Consider the following 16286-nt stretch of genomic DNA (forward strand, 5'->3'; position numbering starts at 1 on the left):
ACCCGCCGGCTTTCCCCGCGTCCGGGCCGCCCGCACCATCGGGGCCGGTCGCCGCCGCCGCGGCCATGGCCCGACATCCGCCGCCCCGCCGTGCCCCGCCGCCATGAGGCGCGGGGGCCCCGCCGCCATCGCCGCCTGCCTCGCCGGGGCGCTCGCCGTGCTGGCGGGGCCGGGGGGCTCCTCCTGGGGCGGCCGGCGACCCCCTCGTAGCTACGGGCACCTGGAAGGCGACGTGCGATGGCGGCGGCTCTTCTCCGCCACCCGCTTCTTCCTGCGCATCGACGGCGGCGGCCGCGTGGAGGGGACGCGCTGGAGGGAGCGGACGGGCAGTGAGTGGGGCGGGGGCCGGGGCGATCGGCACAGGGGGTCCCGCCGCCCTCGCACCCACGGGCGCTGCCGAAGACGGGGAAGGGCGAAGGACACGGCCGAGGGGGACGGAGGTGCCCCGAGAAGGCGGCGGGATCCTCGGCGAGTGTCCGCAGCTCCCCCCTGCCAGGACGGGTCCCTTCTGTCCACCTTCCGCTCTGTCTCCGCCGCCTCGCAGACGGGGCCGGTGCTGGCAGCTCCGCTTGACGGGAGCAGCTTTTCGGGGGCTTCTGCCGGGGGTCCCTCAGGGGTCGCGGGCACCAACGCGCTCCGGCCGGGGACGCGGCGTCATTTTGCCACCGCTGACAACGCCCGGGGGTTCCCTGGTCGTGCTGCCAGCGTGGTCGGGGGGCTGCCCCCTGGCCCGCCTTTTGGGGTTACCTGCATCTCGCCCGGCCGGGGCGATCCGATCCGATCCCTCCCTGTAAAATCGAAGGGAAGATGAAGGAGGAGGAGGAGGAGCGGAGGAAGCTTTGAGGCGATGCTGGTCTCGAATCCGAGCACCTGCGCGGCTGGCGCGGCGGGGGGAGCCCCATCGGGGGGAGGACCGCGGAGCATCGCGGCAGAGACCCCCATCATCCCCCCGCCGCAGCAACAGAGGCGTGCGGTGTGGGTGTGTGGGGTGGGGTGCGGTGCCAGCTGTGCTGAGGGGGGGCACTCGCTGCAGCCCCCCACAGGGCCGGGCAGCACAACCCTGGGGGGATGGAAGGGGTGAGCACTGCGGGATGCGCTGGGTCCCAAAGAGGGAAGCACCAGGCTGGCGGCTGGAGTGGTGGGGACCTTGGGAAGGGGAGGACACACCAGCAAGGTGCCGGGGCTTGGAGCGGGAAGGATGCTGGGGTCGGGAGCAGCACCCCCCATCCCATGCCCTCACGGGGCTGCCCTGTCTCGGCAGGACGTCATCCATCCAAAGCAGAACAGGGGAGCCCAGCCCAGCCCAGGGAACCCTCTGCAGGGTCAGAGGTGTCGGGAGTCCTGAGTAGGCACATTGCCAGCTCAAAGCGCCCCAACTCGTTCCCACGGCTGTGTGGCAGCGGGGCCAGGCAGGCCCAGAGGCTCCAGGCTGTCGCGTGGGGCTTGCTCTGGTTATGGCGTGGCAGATAAAGCAGCGCTGGTGCTGGGCTCTGATCCTCGGCAGCCGCCGGACCAGCCCGGCCAGGGGTGGCTACAGAGTGTCAGGAGCTGTCCCAGGGCTTCCCCATCTCAACACCCACATCTGCCCCAGCTTCCCCGGGACCCCACCGGGGCTGGGGCATGGGACAGGGAGCACTGGGAGCAGCCCTGTGCCTGCTGAGACCTCCTCATCCTCCTGCATGGAGCTGGGCACCTGCGAGCAAAGGGCAGCAGAGCTGGCTGAGCCTCCGGGAGCAGCAATGGGGCGTTATATTTAGAAGAGCAGGAGTCCTCTGTTATAAATAGCAGCAGCTCCAGACGGTGATCAAGCAGGATGGACTCGCAGGCATTCGCTCAGCCCTTCCCTGCTCCTGCTGCTTGGCCGTGGCTTTGCTGGGTCAGGTCTGTGGGTGCCAGGGATGGGTGCTGGAGGCAGCACCAAGGCTGGGCTGAAAAATCCCCCCTTGTACATCACCCCCAAGGAGCTGAACACTGGGGAGGCTTGCTACTGCCCCAGTGCCACAAACACTTCATCTGCTCCCACACGGGGAACAAGTGTCCCTAGGGGGGCAGTGCCCAGGTGATGCCAGGAGGATCAGTGTTTGATGGGAGCCCCTGCCTGGGCTCTGCAGCCCCCCGTGCTGCTTGTGCCAAAGCCTCTGCACATCCTCCTGCCTCAGCAGCGATGCCCACGGGCAGCTCCTGCGTGGCTCAGGCCCTGCCCGCTGCCCTACCAGCACCTCCACCTAACATAGGATCTTTTTTTCTCCCCTCCCCAGAGAGCCGTGGGGGCGGCAGGGCTGGCCAGGCACAGGAATCCGGAGGTCCTGACGATGCTCGGGGTGTTTCCCCGTCAGAGCCGCTGGTCTGACCACATGCCTTTGCCATTAGCGGCTGCACCCGGAGCTCGGCGGCCGCGCACGGGCACTCGTGGGCCGGGCCCTTCTGTGGCTTCACAGCCCGGCTGCAGCCACCCCCCGGGGCTCATCCCCGTGTCCCGCAGCGCTGCCGCACCGCTCCCCGCTGCGGTGCCCGGCACAGGGACGGCAGCCAGGAGATTGGCACTGGCAGCCCGCACTGTGCCAGCCCCACTCCTGCCCCCGCCGGCCCCTGCCAGGGGGCTCTGTCAACCGTAACAGGTCCGGGGGCCATCGCTGCCAACCCTGCCCACACTTTGCCCCTCGGGGCCCACGCCGGCACGGGGGGCTGGGCACCGTGAGAGGCAGGTCGGGTCCCAGGGCACCGTTCAGGATGGGTGCATGGGCAGAGCTGCCAGGGAGGGGGGGATGAACACTGGGCAGAGGCTGACGTTGATCTGGCACAGCTCAGGCACTGGGCGAGGGTCAGTGGTTGCAGACCCCCCGCCAGGGTAGGGTCCCAGGGGAGCCTCTCTGCCTGGCTCACCACCACGCTTCCCTGTCCGCAGGCATCGTCGAGATCCGGTCAGTGTGTGTCGGCGTCGTGGCCATCCGGGCGGTGCACACCGGCTTCTTCCTGGCCATGAACAAGCAGGGGAGGCTCTATGGGTCGGTAGGTCGGACGCAGCCTCCTGGGAGGGAGTGGACCGGGCTCAGAAATGCAGGGCAGAGCTGGAACAGGGGGTACCAAAACACCGGGGGTCCCAAAACACCAGGACTGATGCCCAGGAGCGGGGTCCTGGTTTCCCATGCCCTGACCCGTACCCACAGAGTCCCCCTGCACCCCGGGAGCAGGGAGGAGCTGGGTCCTGCCCTGCCCCACGCTCGGGGTCACAGGGTGACCGCAGCCAGGCCGAGCGTGGCCGCCCCTCATCCCCTTCCCTCTCCTGCCAGAAGGAGTTCAGCCCCAACTGCAAGTTCACGGAGCGCATCGAGGAGAACGGCTACAACACCTACACCTCACTGCGCTGGCGGCACCACGGCCGCCCCATGTTCCTCTCCCTCAATAGCAAGGGCAGGCCACGGCGAGGGGGCAAGACACGCCGGCACCACCTCTCCACCCACTTCCTCCCCATCCTCGTCAGCTGAGCCCCACGGGGCAGTTCTGGACCACCCTGCAGGGAAGAAAAAAAAATGAAAAGAAAAAAAAAAAAAAAAAGGAAAAAAATGGGTTATTTGGTTATTTTATTTATGTACATGTCTATTTTTTCTGCTATTTATTGGAGGGATGTGGAAGGCGGATGCTCCGGCCTGCAGCAGGGACGTGGCTCTCCCTGCCCAGCCTGGGGCACAGGGCCACCGAGTGCCAGAGCTGCAGACATCGTGGCCACAACGTGACGGAGCTCCAGATGTCACTGTCCCCACCTGCACGGCCCAGAGCTGGCGGCATCTCCGCAGGGGCTGGGGCTGGGGCGGAGGCTGTAGGGCCGGGATGTGCTGGCGGGTCCTGTTTGTCTCGTGTCCAAGCACTCGTGGCAATTAAATCTGTGTTAATGGTACGAGGGCGGAGTGAGTCTTGGAGTGCCCACGGTGGGCTGGGACCAGCCCCTTGCCCAGGGGAGCACAGCCAGAAATAGCACCCACACCTCGTCCTCCCAGCCAGGGCACGTCCCTGAGCTCCTGCGTGGGGCTTGGTCACTTTGTCACGTCAGATCTGAGCCATGACCCTGGCAAAAACCACCAAGCTTGTTCCCTTTCTTACCCAACCAGCTCCAAATGAGTGTGAGAGTGAAGAGTTGCTGTGTTAACTGTGTGGCAACCGAGTGGTAACCAGGTGATGGCCACGGTGGGCACCAGTCCTGGCCAGCAGCAGCCCCACGCTCAAAGCAGGGTTCACTTCATCCACTTGATGCCCACCCCCAGCACTGCTCCCCACTGAGAACTTGCCCCCTGGCTCAGGGGAGCCAGGACACCCCCCACAGCTGAGGGAAGGTCTGTCCACATGTCCTGGGCTGTGTTCTGGTGACAAACACCAAAGCCATCCCTGTTGCCAGCCCAGATGATGGGCACACACCAGCTCAGCCGGGCTCTTCCTGCTCCCACCCCTCACCCAGCCTGGGATCCCCGTGGCAGAAGCTTCTGGCTCAACCTCTGGCAGGGGATGAGCCCTTAACCCTGATATACCAGTCCTGAGATAAACCCTCGTCCCGCCCAGATGAAAGGCGCCGCTGGGCTGCGCTGGCAAAGCCGAGGAGGAAAAACATTCCAGCAGAGCTGCTCAGCACCAGCTCCAGCAGGCTTGGCCCAAACTGTGCGTGGATGGCTCTCCAGTCAACCTTCTCTTACTCCAAAAACAGCTCAAAAAAACCAACAGAGCCACCAGCCCCTCCAGGCTGCTGAACCTCCCTCTCCCCACAGACACTCCAGCCCCACTCCCCCCCACCCACAGCTGGCAGGGGTGCACAGGAGATTCTGTGTGACCAGGACAAAACACGAGGACCTCAGTGTCACAAGCTCCAGTGTGCTCCCTCACACACCTCCTGCCCCAGGCACCCCGGCAGGATGCAGGAAGGTCACTGCCCGATCCAGTCACATTCTTTTCATTCTCCAACCTGCAACTCTTGTCACAGAAACAAAGTCACAAACACACCTGGATATTTGTCTCTCTCTCTTCTTTTTAATCAGCTGCATTTTAAGTAGCTTCGAAGTACATTTTTCTCCAAAATGTTGTTTTTCCTGGATATTATTTGATCACAATGGCATTTGGCTGGTCCTTCCTCTGATGCACGCCCAGTTCTGATGTTGACACAGAGGAACAGCCCACTCGGGCTGTGAGATGGGCAGGACTGCAACAGGGAGGTGTAAAACATACAGAAGACCAGGCGAGGATGCCTTCAGGTGTGACCCTGCAGCCACCACCTGCTGATCTGCAAGCAGGGTGCTGGGCATGGTGGAACCTGGTGCCCAGAGCTCATGGCACCCTGGTACTCCAGCACAGGGGGGCTGAGACAAGCCCTGTGTGCTCCAGGGTGAAATGGAGCAGCTGAGCACAGCAGCCTCTGCAGAGCTCACCCTGGAATTTTCCTCAAATCATGCACGATGTCTTGCTGGGCTGAAACGTCCGTTTATTTAACAGCAGTAATAATTTAAAATTATAAAAACCCTTTCAGTGTTGAGTGTCAGAAGGGCAGGGTTATAAAGAAACCTAAACGGGACTCGAGGAGGGGAAGGGAAGGGTAATGGGGTCTATGCCAAGAGTTCATTTTTCTTTGACAACTATTGGCCCCTCCCCAGCTGGAGATCCTGGGAGGGAGGCAGGATCATCCTAAAGACTTCAATCTCCAAAGCAGAAGAGACAGTATCCAAGGGGAGGAAGAGGAGGAGGAGGAGCAAAAGAAAAGACAGACGGAAAGGAAAAAGGAATCTCAAAATTCAAAACCCTACAAACAACCTTTCCAACCACTAGCTCAGCACCTTGGGTCCCCAGCGCGGGGCGCAGCACCTTCAGTGCAACGGTCAAGAGTCCACGCGGCCAAGGGATGGGGTTACGGACAGACAGAGCTCTTTCCCCAGCACAGAGCTTGAGGCTTCTCATCTCTGCAGGACCCAGAGTCTCCGTGTCTTCAGAACTCAAAAGGGAATTCTGGGGGGGGCCGCCTCCCCCTTGCCACCCCCCCCTCGCTCTGCTCTGGAAGCCTCTTTTGTTGCTTACGTTGGCTGGGGAGGGAGGAAGGATGAGGGACAGGGCCCCAGGGGGGAGAGGGTTGGATTAAGATTTCATGAGTTGTTCGATGAGTTTTCATTACTTGGTGAGCTGGAGGAAGAGGATGAGGAGGACGATGAGAAGTTCATCCCTGTGAGTCCTGGGGGGTTTGTGGCAGTGTTTTGTCCACTTAAGCTTTTCCTGCACACGGGACACGTGTCATGCTTTGGAGAGGGAAACACAAGAAATAAGGGGGAGGGGATCAGAAAAACGATACAGCAGCTGGGGGGTGACACTCCTTCCTCTGATCAAAGGCTGCTCACACTAAAGCCTCACCATGGAGGCACAAAATGATTTCCAGAGGAGACCAGCACCACCAGGAAAACACCCAGGCACCTGCCCAGGCAGCACTAACCTGCTCCAGCCAAGGGACAATGCAGCCATTGTGGAACAGGTGATTGCAGGGTAACTGCCGGACGTTCTCCCCGACTGTGTAGTCCTCTTTACACACGGGACACTCTAACCCTGAATCTGCATCATAATGGGAAAGCAGAGCAGGGATGAGGAATGAAGTTGGACACACAAAGCACCTGACTTGGGATCCCATCATCTTCTCCCCTTTCCCAGCATCTGCCACGACAGAGCTTCCCTCTGTTGCTCTGCAACTCCCACCACCACCTCCCCTCTCACTGCTCTGGGTTTGGCTCCACTGATCCCTTCCCTTTTCATTTCCATCCACATGGAACTTTCACAAGAGTCAGCACCCCCCAGGGCAAACTCATCCAGCCTACACTGCTCTTGAGTGTGTGCAAGTAGAACAGAGCAACACCCGAGCTCTCTCCCTCTCTGAAATGTTTTAGGCCTCGAAGGTACTAGCAGACAAAATAAAAATCCCCAGAAAACATGAAACACAACTTTGTCACAGAGCTCTTTGTGACCAACTCCCTGGAGGAGACACACATACCTACGTGTTCCTGTGTGATCTGGATGGTGGGGAGGGCCTGGATCTTTTCTTTGTCTGCTGGCGGCGGTCCAGTGTTTTCAAACTGATTTAGTAACTGAGAAAAGAGGACACAGGAGGCAGAAAGATGATGTGAGCTCAGCAGTGAGCAGTCTGTTCATCTATCAGGCCAGGGCAGGTGAACCCACCCTGCACCACTCACTAAGGACCTTGTACCCCATCCCTCCAGCCCCAGGGGTGCCCCAGAAGGTGCTGAGGGTTTGCCCAACTCTACCTGTGTGATAATTGCATCCAAGCCGTTGGCACCCCAAGCATAGTCCATGGGATTTGAGTGCAAGACTCCCCTGTAAGGATAAGGACAATTACATTTGGCTGGGAAGCAAACCAGAGCACTGTTAGACAGAACAGGAGATCTCCCAACTCACCAAGGACCAAGCCCCAGGTTGGGTATTGTTGTTGGTGCAATGATTCCATTGACCAGCTGCTGGATAATTCTGAAAGACAGGAAAACCAGGATTATGTAGGAATTTGTCTGCCAGCTCCCAGCCTGCCATGGGGGAGTGACTGCAGACACTAAGCACAGTCACATCATCTGGGGAAAATGGAAAGTACTCTGTAGCAACTGCATCTTCTGAACTGATTATTCACTGGTAAAGAGGAGTTTCTGTGCTTTATTCATAAGGGATCATTTCTGGCAAGGATGCCAAGTGCCTCTCCAGGGTGCAGCTGAAGAGACATAAGTTGCATTGTCCCGTGTTATCTCCCATTTCCTCTCCCACATTTTGGGAATGAGAAGGGAATGCTTTCTGCCTGCAGGGTTAAGGGGTGCTCCACGGGTCAAGTGGCACCACAGAGTGGCAAGAGCCAAGCAGCAGCCGCCAAGCTGGGCACTGGGGAAAGGGCAGCGCTCAAACGGCTGAGAAAAGGCAGGGGCTGATTTTGGGGTTCCTGCAGGGGAACCAGGACCTTGTTCTCACCCTTCTAGCGTGGGAACCCCCTCGTGCCTGCCAGCAGCACGACGTGTGGCCAGGCGGGCTCGGGGCTGCCGGGCTCCGTAGCGGTGCCGGGACTGGTGCTCCCGCTCCCGCCGGCCCTCGGCGTCCCGGTTGTCTTCTGACTGCACGAACTCAAAGCTGTCATCAAAGATCCCAAAGGCAAACTGGCCGTAGCCCTGTGGCAAGGTGAATAAGTGCTGATCCACATTCTGGGGAGAAATTAAAAAAAAGTAATAATAAATAAGCAAAGAAGAGGTTGTGAGGTGGAGAGATCGCTCTTGGCCTGTGCGTCTGGTGTTCCAGCAGCCCCAGAGCAGTGTCCCCAGCCAGAGCAGTGTCCCCAGCCAGAGCAGTGTCCCCAGCCAGAGCAGTGTCCCCAGCCAGAGCAGCTCTCAAGCCCTGCCTGGGTTGACCAGGGCACTCAGGAGCAGCTTAGTGAGGAACACGACTGAGCCTGGGCCTGGTAAAATCAGGCAGTGAGAACACGACGTGCAGAGAGAGGGGCAGTGCCTGGATGATGTTTACACCTCCTTTCCCAAACTTTGGCATAATCCAAGGAAGATTTAAACAATGTAATAATGGAAAGAATCCTTCAATTGGATGGTAAGAGCAGGAGGTGTTGGAAAGGAGAGAGAGGACTCACTCACCTCAAAGGGATGCCTGCTCTGGTCAGTGCCTGACGTGGAGGAGCTGCTCTCATTCTCTGTGTTCCTGCAGAGGAGGAAGACACTGGTGAGGCTGAGGACTGACAGGGAGATCTTCCCAGCAGAGGGGAGCAAGGGACACGAGTTTGACAGGAACAGCAGGACCAGAGCTGCACGGTGGCAGCACAGAGTGACTGATCTCCTTTTGTGCAGAGCCAGAGCTGAGAGGGGCTGCAGAGCTCTGCTCCCTTTCCTTCCTGGGGCAGGGGCAGCTCCAGATGGAAATCTCTGCCCTCAGCTGCTGACTTTCTCCTTGTCCACATCAATTTTCATTCTTCCCCTCCCTGCAACCTTCACTTTCCCCCATCCTCCCCCATCTCTCCCCACCCTTTTAGATCCTGATTTCAGAGCAGTGACAGAACCACAATGTCAAGCAAGGCTTCCCTGCACAATCCACCTCAAACAAACCAGCTAATCCTCTGGAGCACCAGGAGAGCAGTCTGACAGCACAGCCCCTGATTGCTGTGACCCAAACGTGCTTAAGTCTAATCTTGAATCAAAGGAATTTCTCTACTGCAGGGACACATGACCAAACGAGTCAGATTATTAGAAAAACTCCTAATGCCAAGAGGCTTCTGCTCTGAGAGTGACAAAACATTCAGTGCTCAAGTAGCCAGGCCCACACTTTGACATTCGTGGTGCTAAAAAACAAAACAAAGGTTCAGTGATAACACTGCTCTCCCAAGGTCAAAGCAAAGCACCAGCACCACCAGGATTAGCCAGGATTGATTTTCAGCCTCTGAGGGTGGTGCAGTCAGACCCAAACGTCACCCTGCCAGTGCAGGAACCTCAGCCTGTGAAGCCCACCCCTCTCCTGCAAACACTCACAGACTTCCTGAGATGTTTCTCCTGCTCTGACACTGCCAGGGAGCAGCCCCAACACCAAGTCAGCAGCAGAGCACATGGATGCAGATCCCAGCTGCTCCAGAGCAGAGTCCAAAGTCCCAATCAGGATGTTTCCCTGACCATACTCTAAACCAAGTTATTAATGATACACTGCAGCCCAGGGGCAGGCTCTGTCCCACAGCTCCCTCTCTGGAGGTTTCCTCTGCCTCGATGCCTCAAGCCAGCTCAGAGCCACCACACACCACGGGGAAAGCCTCACCACCACTTCTTGTTTGTTTGAAATCAACCTGTTCCTCCCCTGCCCCTCACCAGCCCTGGGTGGCACCTGGCATTCCCATGGCTGCTTCTCCTGGAGGTGCAGACCCTGCAATCAAACACTCACTCCCCACAGGGAGCCAAATATTGGGTAAAAATAAACTCAGCTTCACCTTGCAACTAGAAAAAGAGAGGGAAGCAGAGAGAGTTCACTCCAACAGGTTACCTTGGCTCTTCAGGGAGCTCTTCAATGAAACCAGATTCACACCGAGGGCAAATGTAGTCCTAGGGGGAAAAGAAACACTGAGTGAGGAGGGGAAGGGGCTGGTGAAACCTCCAGTGTGTCCTGCAGAACTGTGCCAAACATGTGCCATGACCACAGAGCCAAAGAGCCCCCAGCCCCTGGGGTTTGCCTTCACCAGAGCAGCAAGGTGAGCTGCCAGGCCTGAGCCTGTTTGGAACTTGGCTTTGGGACAGATTTGGGAAACAGTAATTAATGCCCAGCAGAGGCAAAGGATCAGGTGACATCTGCTGTAGTTCTGGGTGAAGTGAAAGCAAAACCACCAGACTGCTCAGCAGAGCAGCCCCCAAACCTCAGGGGGTGGTGGGGACCTTCCCTGCCCCCTTCAGGGGACAAACTCTCCTCACAAAGGAAACCAGGAGGGAAGGAAGGAGCTGATGGGGGCTCACACCATGCTGGGGACACAGAGGGACAAGAGGGTCACCCTGCAACACCACACTGGGGTCTCACACCCCCTGCAGGTGTCAGAACCCACATCCCACCCGTGCAGGGCCCCTCAGGGACAGTCACTTTGCCTCACAGCTCCTGGGGTTGGTGAAGAACTCCTGGCTCCTCAGCCACCCTGTCCTAGTGAGCAGCAGCCCAGCACACTCGAGGCCCAGAAGGGGAATGACTTCCCTTTCCAGTGCCACCCAGTCAGGAAACAACAGACACCCCTGAGGCAGAACAAACCCCACCACAGGCTCCACGTGAGGGAGACTTCAGAGCCTCTAAACATCATGGGGCTCCCCTGGGCAGTGCCCCCCAAGGGCTGGCTCTGATAAGACCCCTCCAGAAACACCCAGCAGAAGGCAGTGAGGCTGCTGAGCCCCTCTCTGAGCCCAGCACAACACCCAGAGCCAGGGCAGCTCCTGCTGCTGCTCCCCCTCCTGCCCTGTGGGTTTGTGGTTGTGACACAACTGGGGCTGTGCAACTGACCCCACCTTGGCTTTCCTGAGCATTTCTACACCCTACAAAAGCTCCTCAGAGCTGGGCACTGGGAACTCCCCTGTCAAGCACAGAAAATGAGACCAATTTTCCCTGCTGCCTGCTCTGCTTCCCACCAGTCTGCCTGCCAGTAGCCACAACCCAGCAGGCAGTGGCCACTCCTCTGGGCTGCCCTGTGTGAGGGAGGATTTTCAGTGTGTGCTCACAGAGAGCCCTGAACTCAGGGGTCAGCACATTCCCCAGCAGCTGGAACAGCACAAATGTCCAAGTCTGCTGTTTCTAGGGCTGTACACACTGCTGGTTCTCCAGGCCCGCAGACAGCAAGTGGAGCTGGATGGACTTGGACCCCCCAAACCAAGTTCATTAACTAAGCAATTAACCTGACCTTAATCAACAGGAAGAGTTGGCCTCTCCCTGGCTGCCAGATGTGCTCTGCTGGCACAAACCCACACACGAGGGGGGGTTTAAAGGAAAATAAACAACTAAAGTTTCCAGGTTCCAACCTCCAGGTCCTGAGCCCCATTCTTCAGCTCTGTGTCCTGAGCTGGATTTTATGGGGAATTTTGTCCCCAGACTGAAGCACAAGCTGTGAGGGTTACCAGCAGGACCTGCCCTCCCCTCACCAGCAGGGCTGAAGGGACAAACAGAACCTCACCGACCCAAACCCAGGGCAGTGCCTGACCAGCTGGGGCAGGGACACCTCTGCTGACTGCGGGGTGACTCTCAAATTCGGCACAGATTAACAAACAGCAACACCTTGTGCTGACGAGACGCTGCGGGAAGTTTCAGCTCACACACACACAGAAAAAAAAAAAAAAAAAAGAAGCGCCCAGCAAGATCCTCCGGGTGGAATTTAACGCCATTACACGAGTAAAACCTGGGCAGCGATCCGGCACCGGCGAACCACGGGCCCGCACCTCCCTGGGGAGGCGGGGGGCTCATCCCAGGGACCCCCTCGTTCCCGCACAGAGCGCTCGGGGTGGGTGCTGAGCCCCGGGGGGTTTCACACCTTCCCCGCCCGCTGAGAGCGGAGCTCGGGGAGCGGCTGCTGCTGGCCGGGCCCCTCGCCCTCCCCGCCGCTCCGAGGGCTGCTGGGCCCCGCCCGCCCCCGCCGCAGGCCCGGGAAGGCGGCGCCCTCCCCGCCACATCCCGCACGGGCCCCACCGGCCGCTTCCCCTCGGCCGTTTCCCCCCGCAGCCCCCCAGCCCCCGCCCGCATCTCCCCTCTCCGGAGCCTCCCCCATCCCTCCCAACACCCCCCGCACCCCCACAGCACCGCCCCCTCCCCACACCCGCACCCCCGCTCCTCCTTTCCCCCCTCTCCCCGCACCCTCCCGGCTCCCCCCAGCCCGAGGGCCCGGCCCGGCCCCCACACCCTCCCCACGCCTCCCCCGCATGTGCCGGCCACACCGAGACCCTCCCGCCTCCCCTGCAGCCGCCTGGGCCAGCGGCCGGGCTGTTCGTCCGCACTGACCGGGAGGCGAGGGGCGATCTCGGCCGAGCAGCAGTGGCAGAAGAACCGGCCCGGCTGTGGCGAAGCCTCCGCCATCTTCCCACCCCCCCCCCCCCCCCCGGGGCCCGCCCCACGACGCACGGCAGAGCCGACGGCGGCCGAGAAGGGACAAGAAAGAGCGAGGAGAAAGCAGCGGGGAGGCGGGGCTAAAGGAGGGAGGGGGCGTGGTTTAAAGGGGGCGTGGTTTGTGGGGGTTATAAGAAGAGCGAGCGCGGACGCCATGATGCTGTGGGGATGGGGGTGAAGGGGGGGGGGGAGGGAGGGGGGGGGGGTTCGGGTTCTTGGGACCCCCAGTCCCGTTTTGTTGAGTGTTTGATAAAATAAAAGGAGAGTTGAAATTCCGCCCCCCTCCCCTCCCCCCCAAAAAAAGAAAAAATTGCTTTCCCAGTGAAAATTCCCCACTGTTTTTTCTCCCAGTCTCAGTGACACAAAGGAACATAAAACTTTGATTTTCAGCAAAAAAAAATAAGCTCTCGAGTGGGCTGTTTCCCCCCCCCCTCGTGGCCCGCATCTCCCCAGGGCTGTTTGCAGGCGCTGAAGGGGCTTCAAGGGGGGGTGGGGGGTCCTTCCTTCTTTAGGGGTGTCCCTTGGGGTGTCTGGAACGAGCTGGGGTTGGGGGGTGTGGGGTTTGGGGTGTTGGGGGTGACAAGGCCACACCCAAGCCCTGTGGGGCTGTGGCACCGGCCTCGTTTCCAGCAGGTGGCATCATTCCGGTTCTGCTGCTCCATCTTCTTTTTGGATGATGGAGAGGGGGCGGGGAGGGACTTGTGGAGCAGCTCCGCAATCCTGGAAAAGCAAAGCTCAGGATCCAAATCCCCCTCCCGACCCCCCTTTTGCTCCCTGAGTGGGTGAGAGGACACAGGGGACCGGGATGGGGACAGGACTCTGAAACCCGTCACGGGTGAGCCCCAGGTGTGTAACGGCTCCGTAACCGGTCCGTGACTTGGGGAGGGTTCGGTCTGCGTGTGTGGGAACTGCAGCTGCGGGACAAATTTGCAATCGTTTACTCGCTGATTGATGATCCCGGCTGCTGATAAGACACCTGAGCAATTATCTCCAGCTGATGAGGAAACGGTGACCCAGTCCTGCAACTCCTGGACTGGGAGGTGGGTCCAGACGGAGCGGCGTGGGCCAAGCCCCGGAGCCAGACGGATCCCGACCGCCGGCAGAGCTGAGCCCGCGGGGCTGGACGGGGCATTTCACACCCTGCGGGGAAGTTCCCGGACACGCCGAGGACCTGGACGCTTTTCTCCTCACCCTATTTCATGGTCGGAGGACAAGTTGCCACTTGATCAAATGGGTGCCTGTGGGATGGGGAGGGAAGGATCCGGCTCCACTGACTTTGTCCCTCTGGAATTCCCTGACGCAGGAGCTGTGGAAGCTGAACGTGGCAACACTCGTCGGGATGCAAATGGCAACGGATTTTAATGCCCGTGGAAATAAGGGTGGGCAGAGCTGCTCTGGAACCTCCGGCAGCTGAGATGAGCCCCCCACATCCCCAAGCCCCCCCAGATAACTGGGATGAGTTTGTGCTGAGGGGTGGCTCATCCTTTCTCCAGGGCTGGAGGTCCCACTCCTGCCCACCGGGGGACACGGGGGTGCTGGGGAATGCACCCCATCCCTCTGCTTCTCCAGCACCCTGGGGTTGGGCTCAGGTCCTGGTGTCTCCGAGGGAGCCCGGACTGGTCAGGAGTCAATTTGAGTCACCCTGGGAAGGCAGCGGCCAGGAGGATTTTCCCACAAACTGCACCCTGTTCCCATGGGCTGACGAAGGGGTGACACCTCCTGCCCAGCACCGATTCATCACCAGCACCCCCTCCCCAAACAGCCCGGAGAGACAAGAGTTTGGCTGGGGGCAGGGGGAGGACCCCAGGGCCCTCATTGTCTGAGGGATGGGATGGGACAGACAATCCCACCCGGGCTGTGCTGTGGTGGTGAGGGGGATGTGGGCTCCTCTGGGGTCCCTGTCTGGGGTTCACAGGAACCCCGGGGTGCACTGTCTACCCCAACAAAACCTGGGGGTGCCTGGCAATGGAGGCGATTGGGGCAGCATCCGAGGCCTTGAGGGAAAGGCAAAAAACCCCAGAGCTGCTCTGGATGGTGCTGGTGTCTGGAGGGGAGCAGTGGTGCCACATCGGGGCCACCAAGGCCACAGTGTCCGTGTGGTCATGTGGTGGCCCAGGGCAGGCATCGTGGAGGAAGCCATGGTGAAGGTTGGGCCAGGCCTGGTCCTAGGGCAGCCAGTGCTGCCCCTCATATCCCTGGGCTGTGGGTGTTGGTGATGAGCTCACGTCCCGAGACATTACTTAATTCAGGCAGTGCCACCGTGCCAGGTCCTGGTGGGTACAGCCACGGGCTACGGTGGTGCAGCTGCTGGTGAGCTCTGCCACTGGCACCGGTACCGGTACCGGTGTGTGTGCACGTGCCCCAAGTGCAGGTCTCAGTGAGTGCCAAGGTGCCATAGAGCCAGACTTGCCCCATGGCACCACCCCAGGTCTGGTGCCCATCGCACACCATGGCCAGCCCAGTGCTGGTGTGTCCTGCTGGGAGCACCAGGAGTGAACCCTGCTGGTGTGGGAACAAGATGGGATGGATGGAGGGAGGGATGGATGGATAGAGGGAGGGATGAATAGATAGATGGAGGGATAGAGGGATGGATGGATAGAGGGATAGAGAGAGGGATGGAGGGATAGATCAATGGAGAGATGGATTTTTAAGGACCTGAGTCCCATCCTGCCTCACAGAGCTGGAGAATTGCATTTTCAGCAGATTCTGGTGACCTGGGTGCTGTTTCCATCTCTGCTGCCAACACACTGATGACTTGGGAGTCATTTTATAAAAGGTCTTGACCTCTGGGTCCTGGGCTCTAAAATAAAGTGGTGGCTGTGGCTGAAGCCCACTTCCATCCCAGATTTCTGGGCCCGGCCATGCCGTGCCTGGGGTCCCGGGGCTGCTCTGGGCATGGGCCTGGCCCAGACTCTGCCTCCAGCCCTTGAAAGCACAAGCACCTCCCGGAGTCAGAGCAGCTTTCCAGGATGGTTCCTGCCAAGTGAGAATAACTGGTGCAGCTGGTCTCCCCGCTCCCCTCCACCCCACATTACATATAATTGCCTATTTTAATTAATAAATTGGAGGCCACTCAAAGGAAAGCGGCGAGATTTGTTACAAACACTGCAGGGATCGTCTGCCAGCCCCGAGCCAGTCATGTCACGGCGGATTTGAATCGGGCTCCCTTTGAATTCGCTCACAGACAGATCAGGAGATTTACATCCCCCACCTCGTCTCCTCGAGCCTTGCACCTCCAGGCTGTAGGTCCCGGTCCCGCCCCGGCACTTAAGCGGCGGCTCCCGGTAACCTGCTGTGAGCCCCGGGGCTGCTGCCAGCGGGTGGTCCCTGCCCGGCTCTCCTGCGGCTCTGCTCTGGCTCTGGGATCTCTCTGCTGGGCAGGGGCTGTGTGGTGCCTGTATCCCGTTTCATGAGCCCATCCCGGTGGGAAGCCCTCTTGCCCCCAGGCCCCACAATGGCAGAGGCTCCGGGGAAGCTCAGAGTCCCCGGGGACGCCTTTTGCTCTCCGCCAAAATTTTCCCTTTTCTTATGCTTGATTTAAGCCATTGTTTTTCAAGGGAAACTTTAATCTGAAAAAGATGTTTTGTGTTTCTACTGAGTGCAGGCCTGGGCTGTGTCAGCAGTCAAGCTTCTCCTCTGATGAGGGCTGGGGTGTGGTTGGGGGCTGCAGGGGGGACATG

General features: G+C 59.7%; 2 protein-coding genes across 2 annotated transcripts; one reads left to right on the forward strand and one right to left on the reverse strand.

The window, feature by feature from the left end:
* The first annotated feature begins 103 nt into the window (after positions 1 to 103).
* FGF22 (fibroblast growth factor 22) lies at positions 104 to 3556 on the forward strand. The gene is made up of 3 exons (XM_030466672.1): positions 104 to 329; positions 2906 to 3009; positions 3291 to 3556. The coding sequence occupies exons 1-3, from the start codon at positions 104 to 106 to the stop codon at positions 3483 to 3485; spliced, it is 525 nt and encodes a 174-aa protein (XP_030322532.1). The 3' UTR covers positions 3486 to 3556.
* Positions 3557 to 5010: 1454 nt separating this feature from the next.
* On the reverse strand, positions 5011 to 12633 carry RNF126 (ring finger protein 126). Its single transcript, XM_030466304.1, has 9 exons — positions 12502 to 12633; positions 10027 to 10085; positions 8643 to 8706; positions 7978 to 8204; positions 7426 to 7494; positions 7275 to 7344; positions 7004 to 7097; positions 6455 to 6570; positions 5011 to 6263 (listed from the first exon to the last, which is right to left on the reverse strand). The coding sequence occupies exons 1-9, from the start codon at positions 12574 to 12576 to the stop codon at positions 6114 to 6116; spliced, it is 924 nt and encodes a 307-aa protein (XP_030322164.1). The 5' UTR covers positions 12577 to 12633; the 3' UTR covers positions 5011 to 6113.
* Positions 12634 to 16286: the final 3653 nt, after the last annotated feature.

This window comes from Calypte anna, chromosome 28 (genome assembly GCF_003957555.1).
Source record: "Calypte anna isolate BGI_N300 chromosome 28, bCalAnn1_v1.p, whole genome shotgun sequence".
Classification (NCBI taxonomy): Eukaryota; Metazoa; Chordata; class Aves; order Apodiformes; family Trochilidae; genus Calypte; species Calypte anna.

What these genes read in the sequence shown, in the direction of transcription:
- FGF22 (XM_030466672.1), top strand. Translation starts at nt 104, where the DNA reads ATGAGGCGCGGGGGCCCCGCCGCCATCGCCGCCTGCCTCGCCGGGGCG. An exon ending in CTGGAGGGAGCGGACGGGCA is followed by an intron (nt 330 to 2,905) that starts GTGAGTGGGGCG and finishes CCCTGTCCGCAG; the next exon opens with GCATCGTCGAGATCCGGTCA. An exon ending in AGGGGAGGCTCTATGGGTCG is followed by an intron (nt 3,010 to 3,290) that starts GTAGGTCGGACG and finishes CTCTCCTGCCAG; the next exon opens with AAGGAGTTCAGCCCCAACTG.
- RNF126 (XM_030466304.1), bottom strand. Translation starts at nt 12,576, where the DNA reads ATGGCGGAGGCTTCGCCACAGCCGGGCCGGTTCTTCTGCCACTGCTGC. An exon ending in AACCTGGGGCTTGGTCCTTG is followed by an intron (nt 7,345 to 7,425) that starts GTGAGTTGGGAG and finishes TTATCCTTACAG; the next exon opens with GGGAGTCTTGCACTCAAATC. An exon ending in TGGATGCAATTATCACACAG is followed by an intron (nt 7,098 to 7,274) that starts GTAGAGTTGGGC and finishes CTCTTTTCTCAG; the next exon opens with TTACTAAATCAGTTTGAAAA.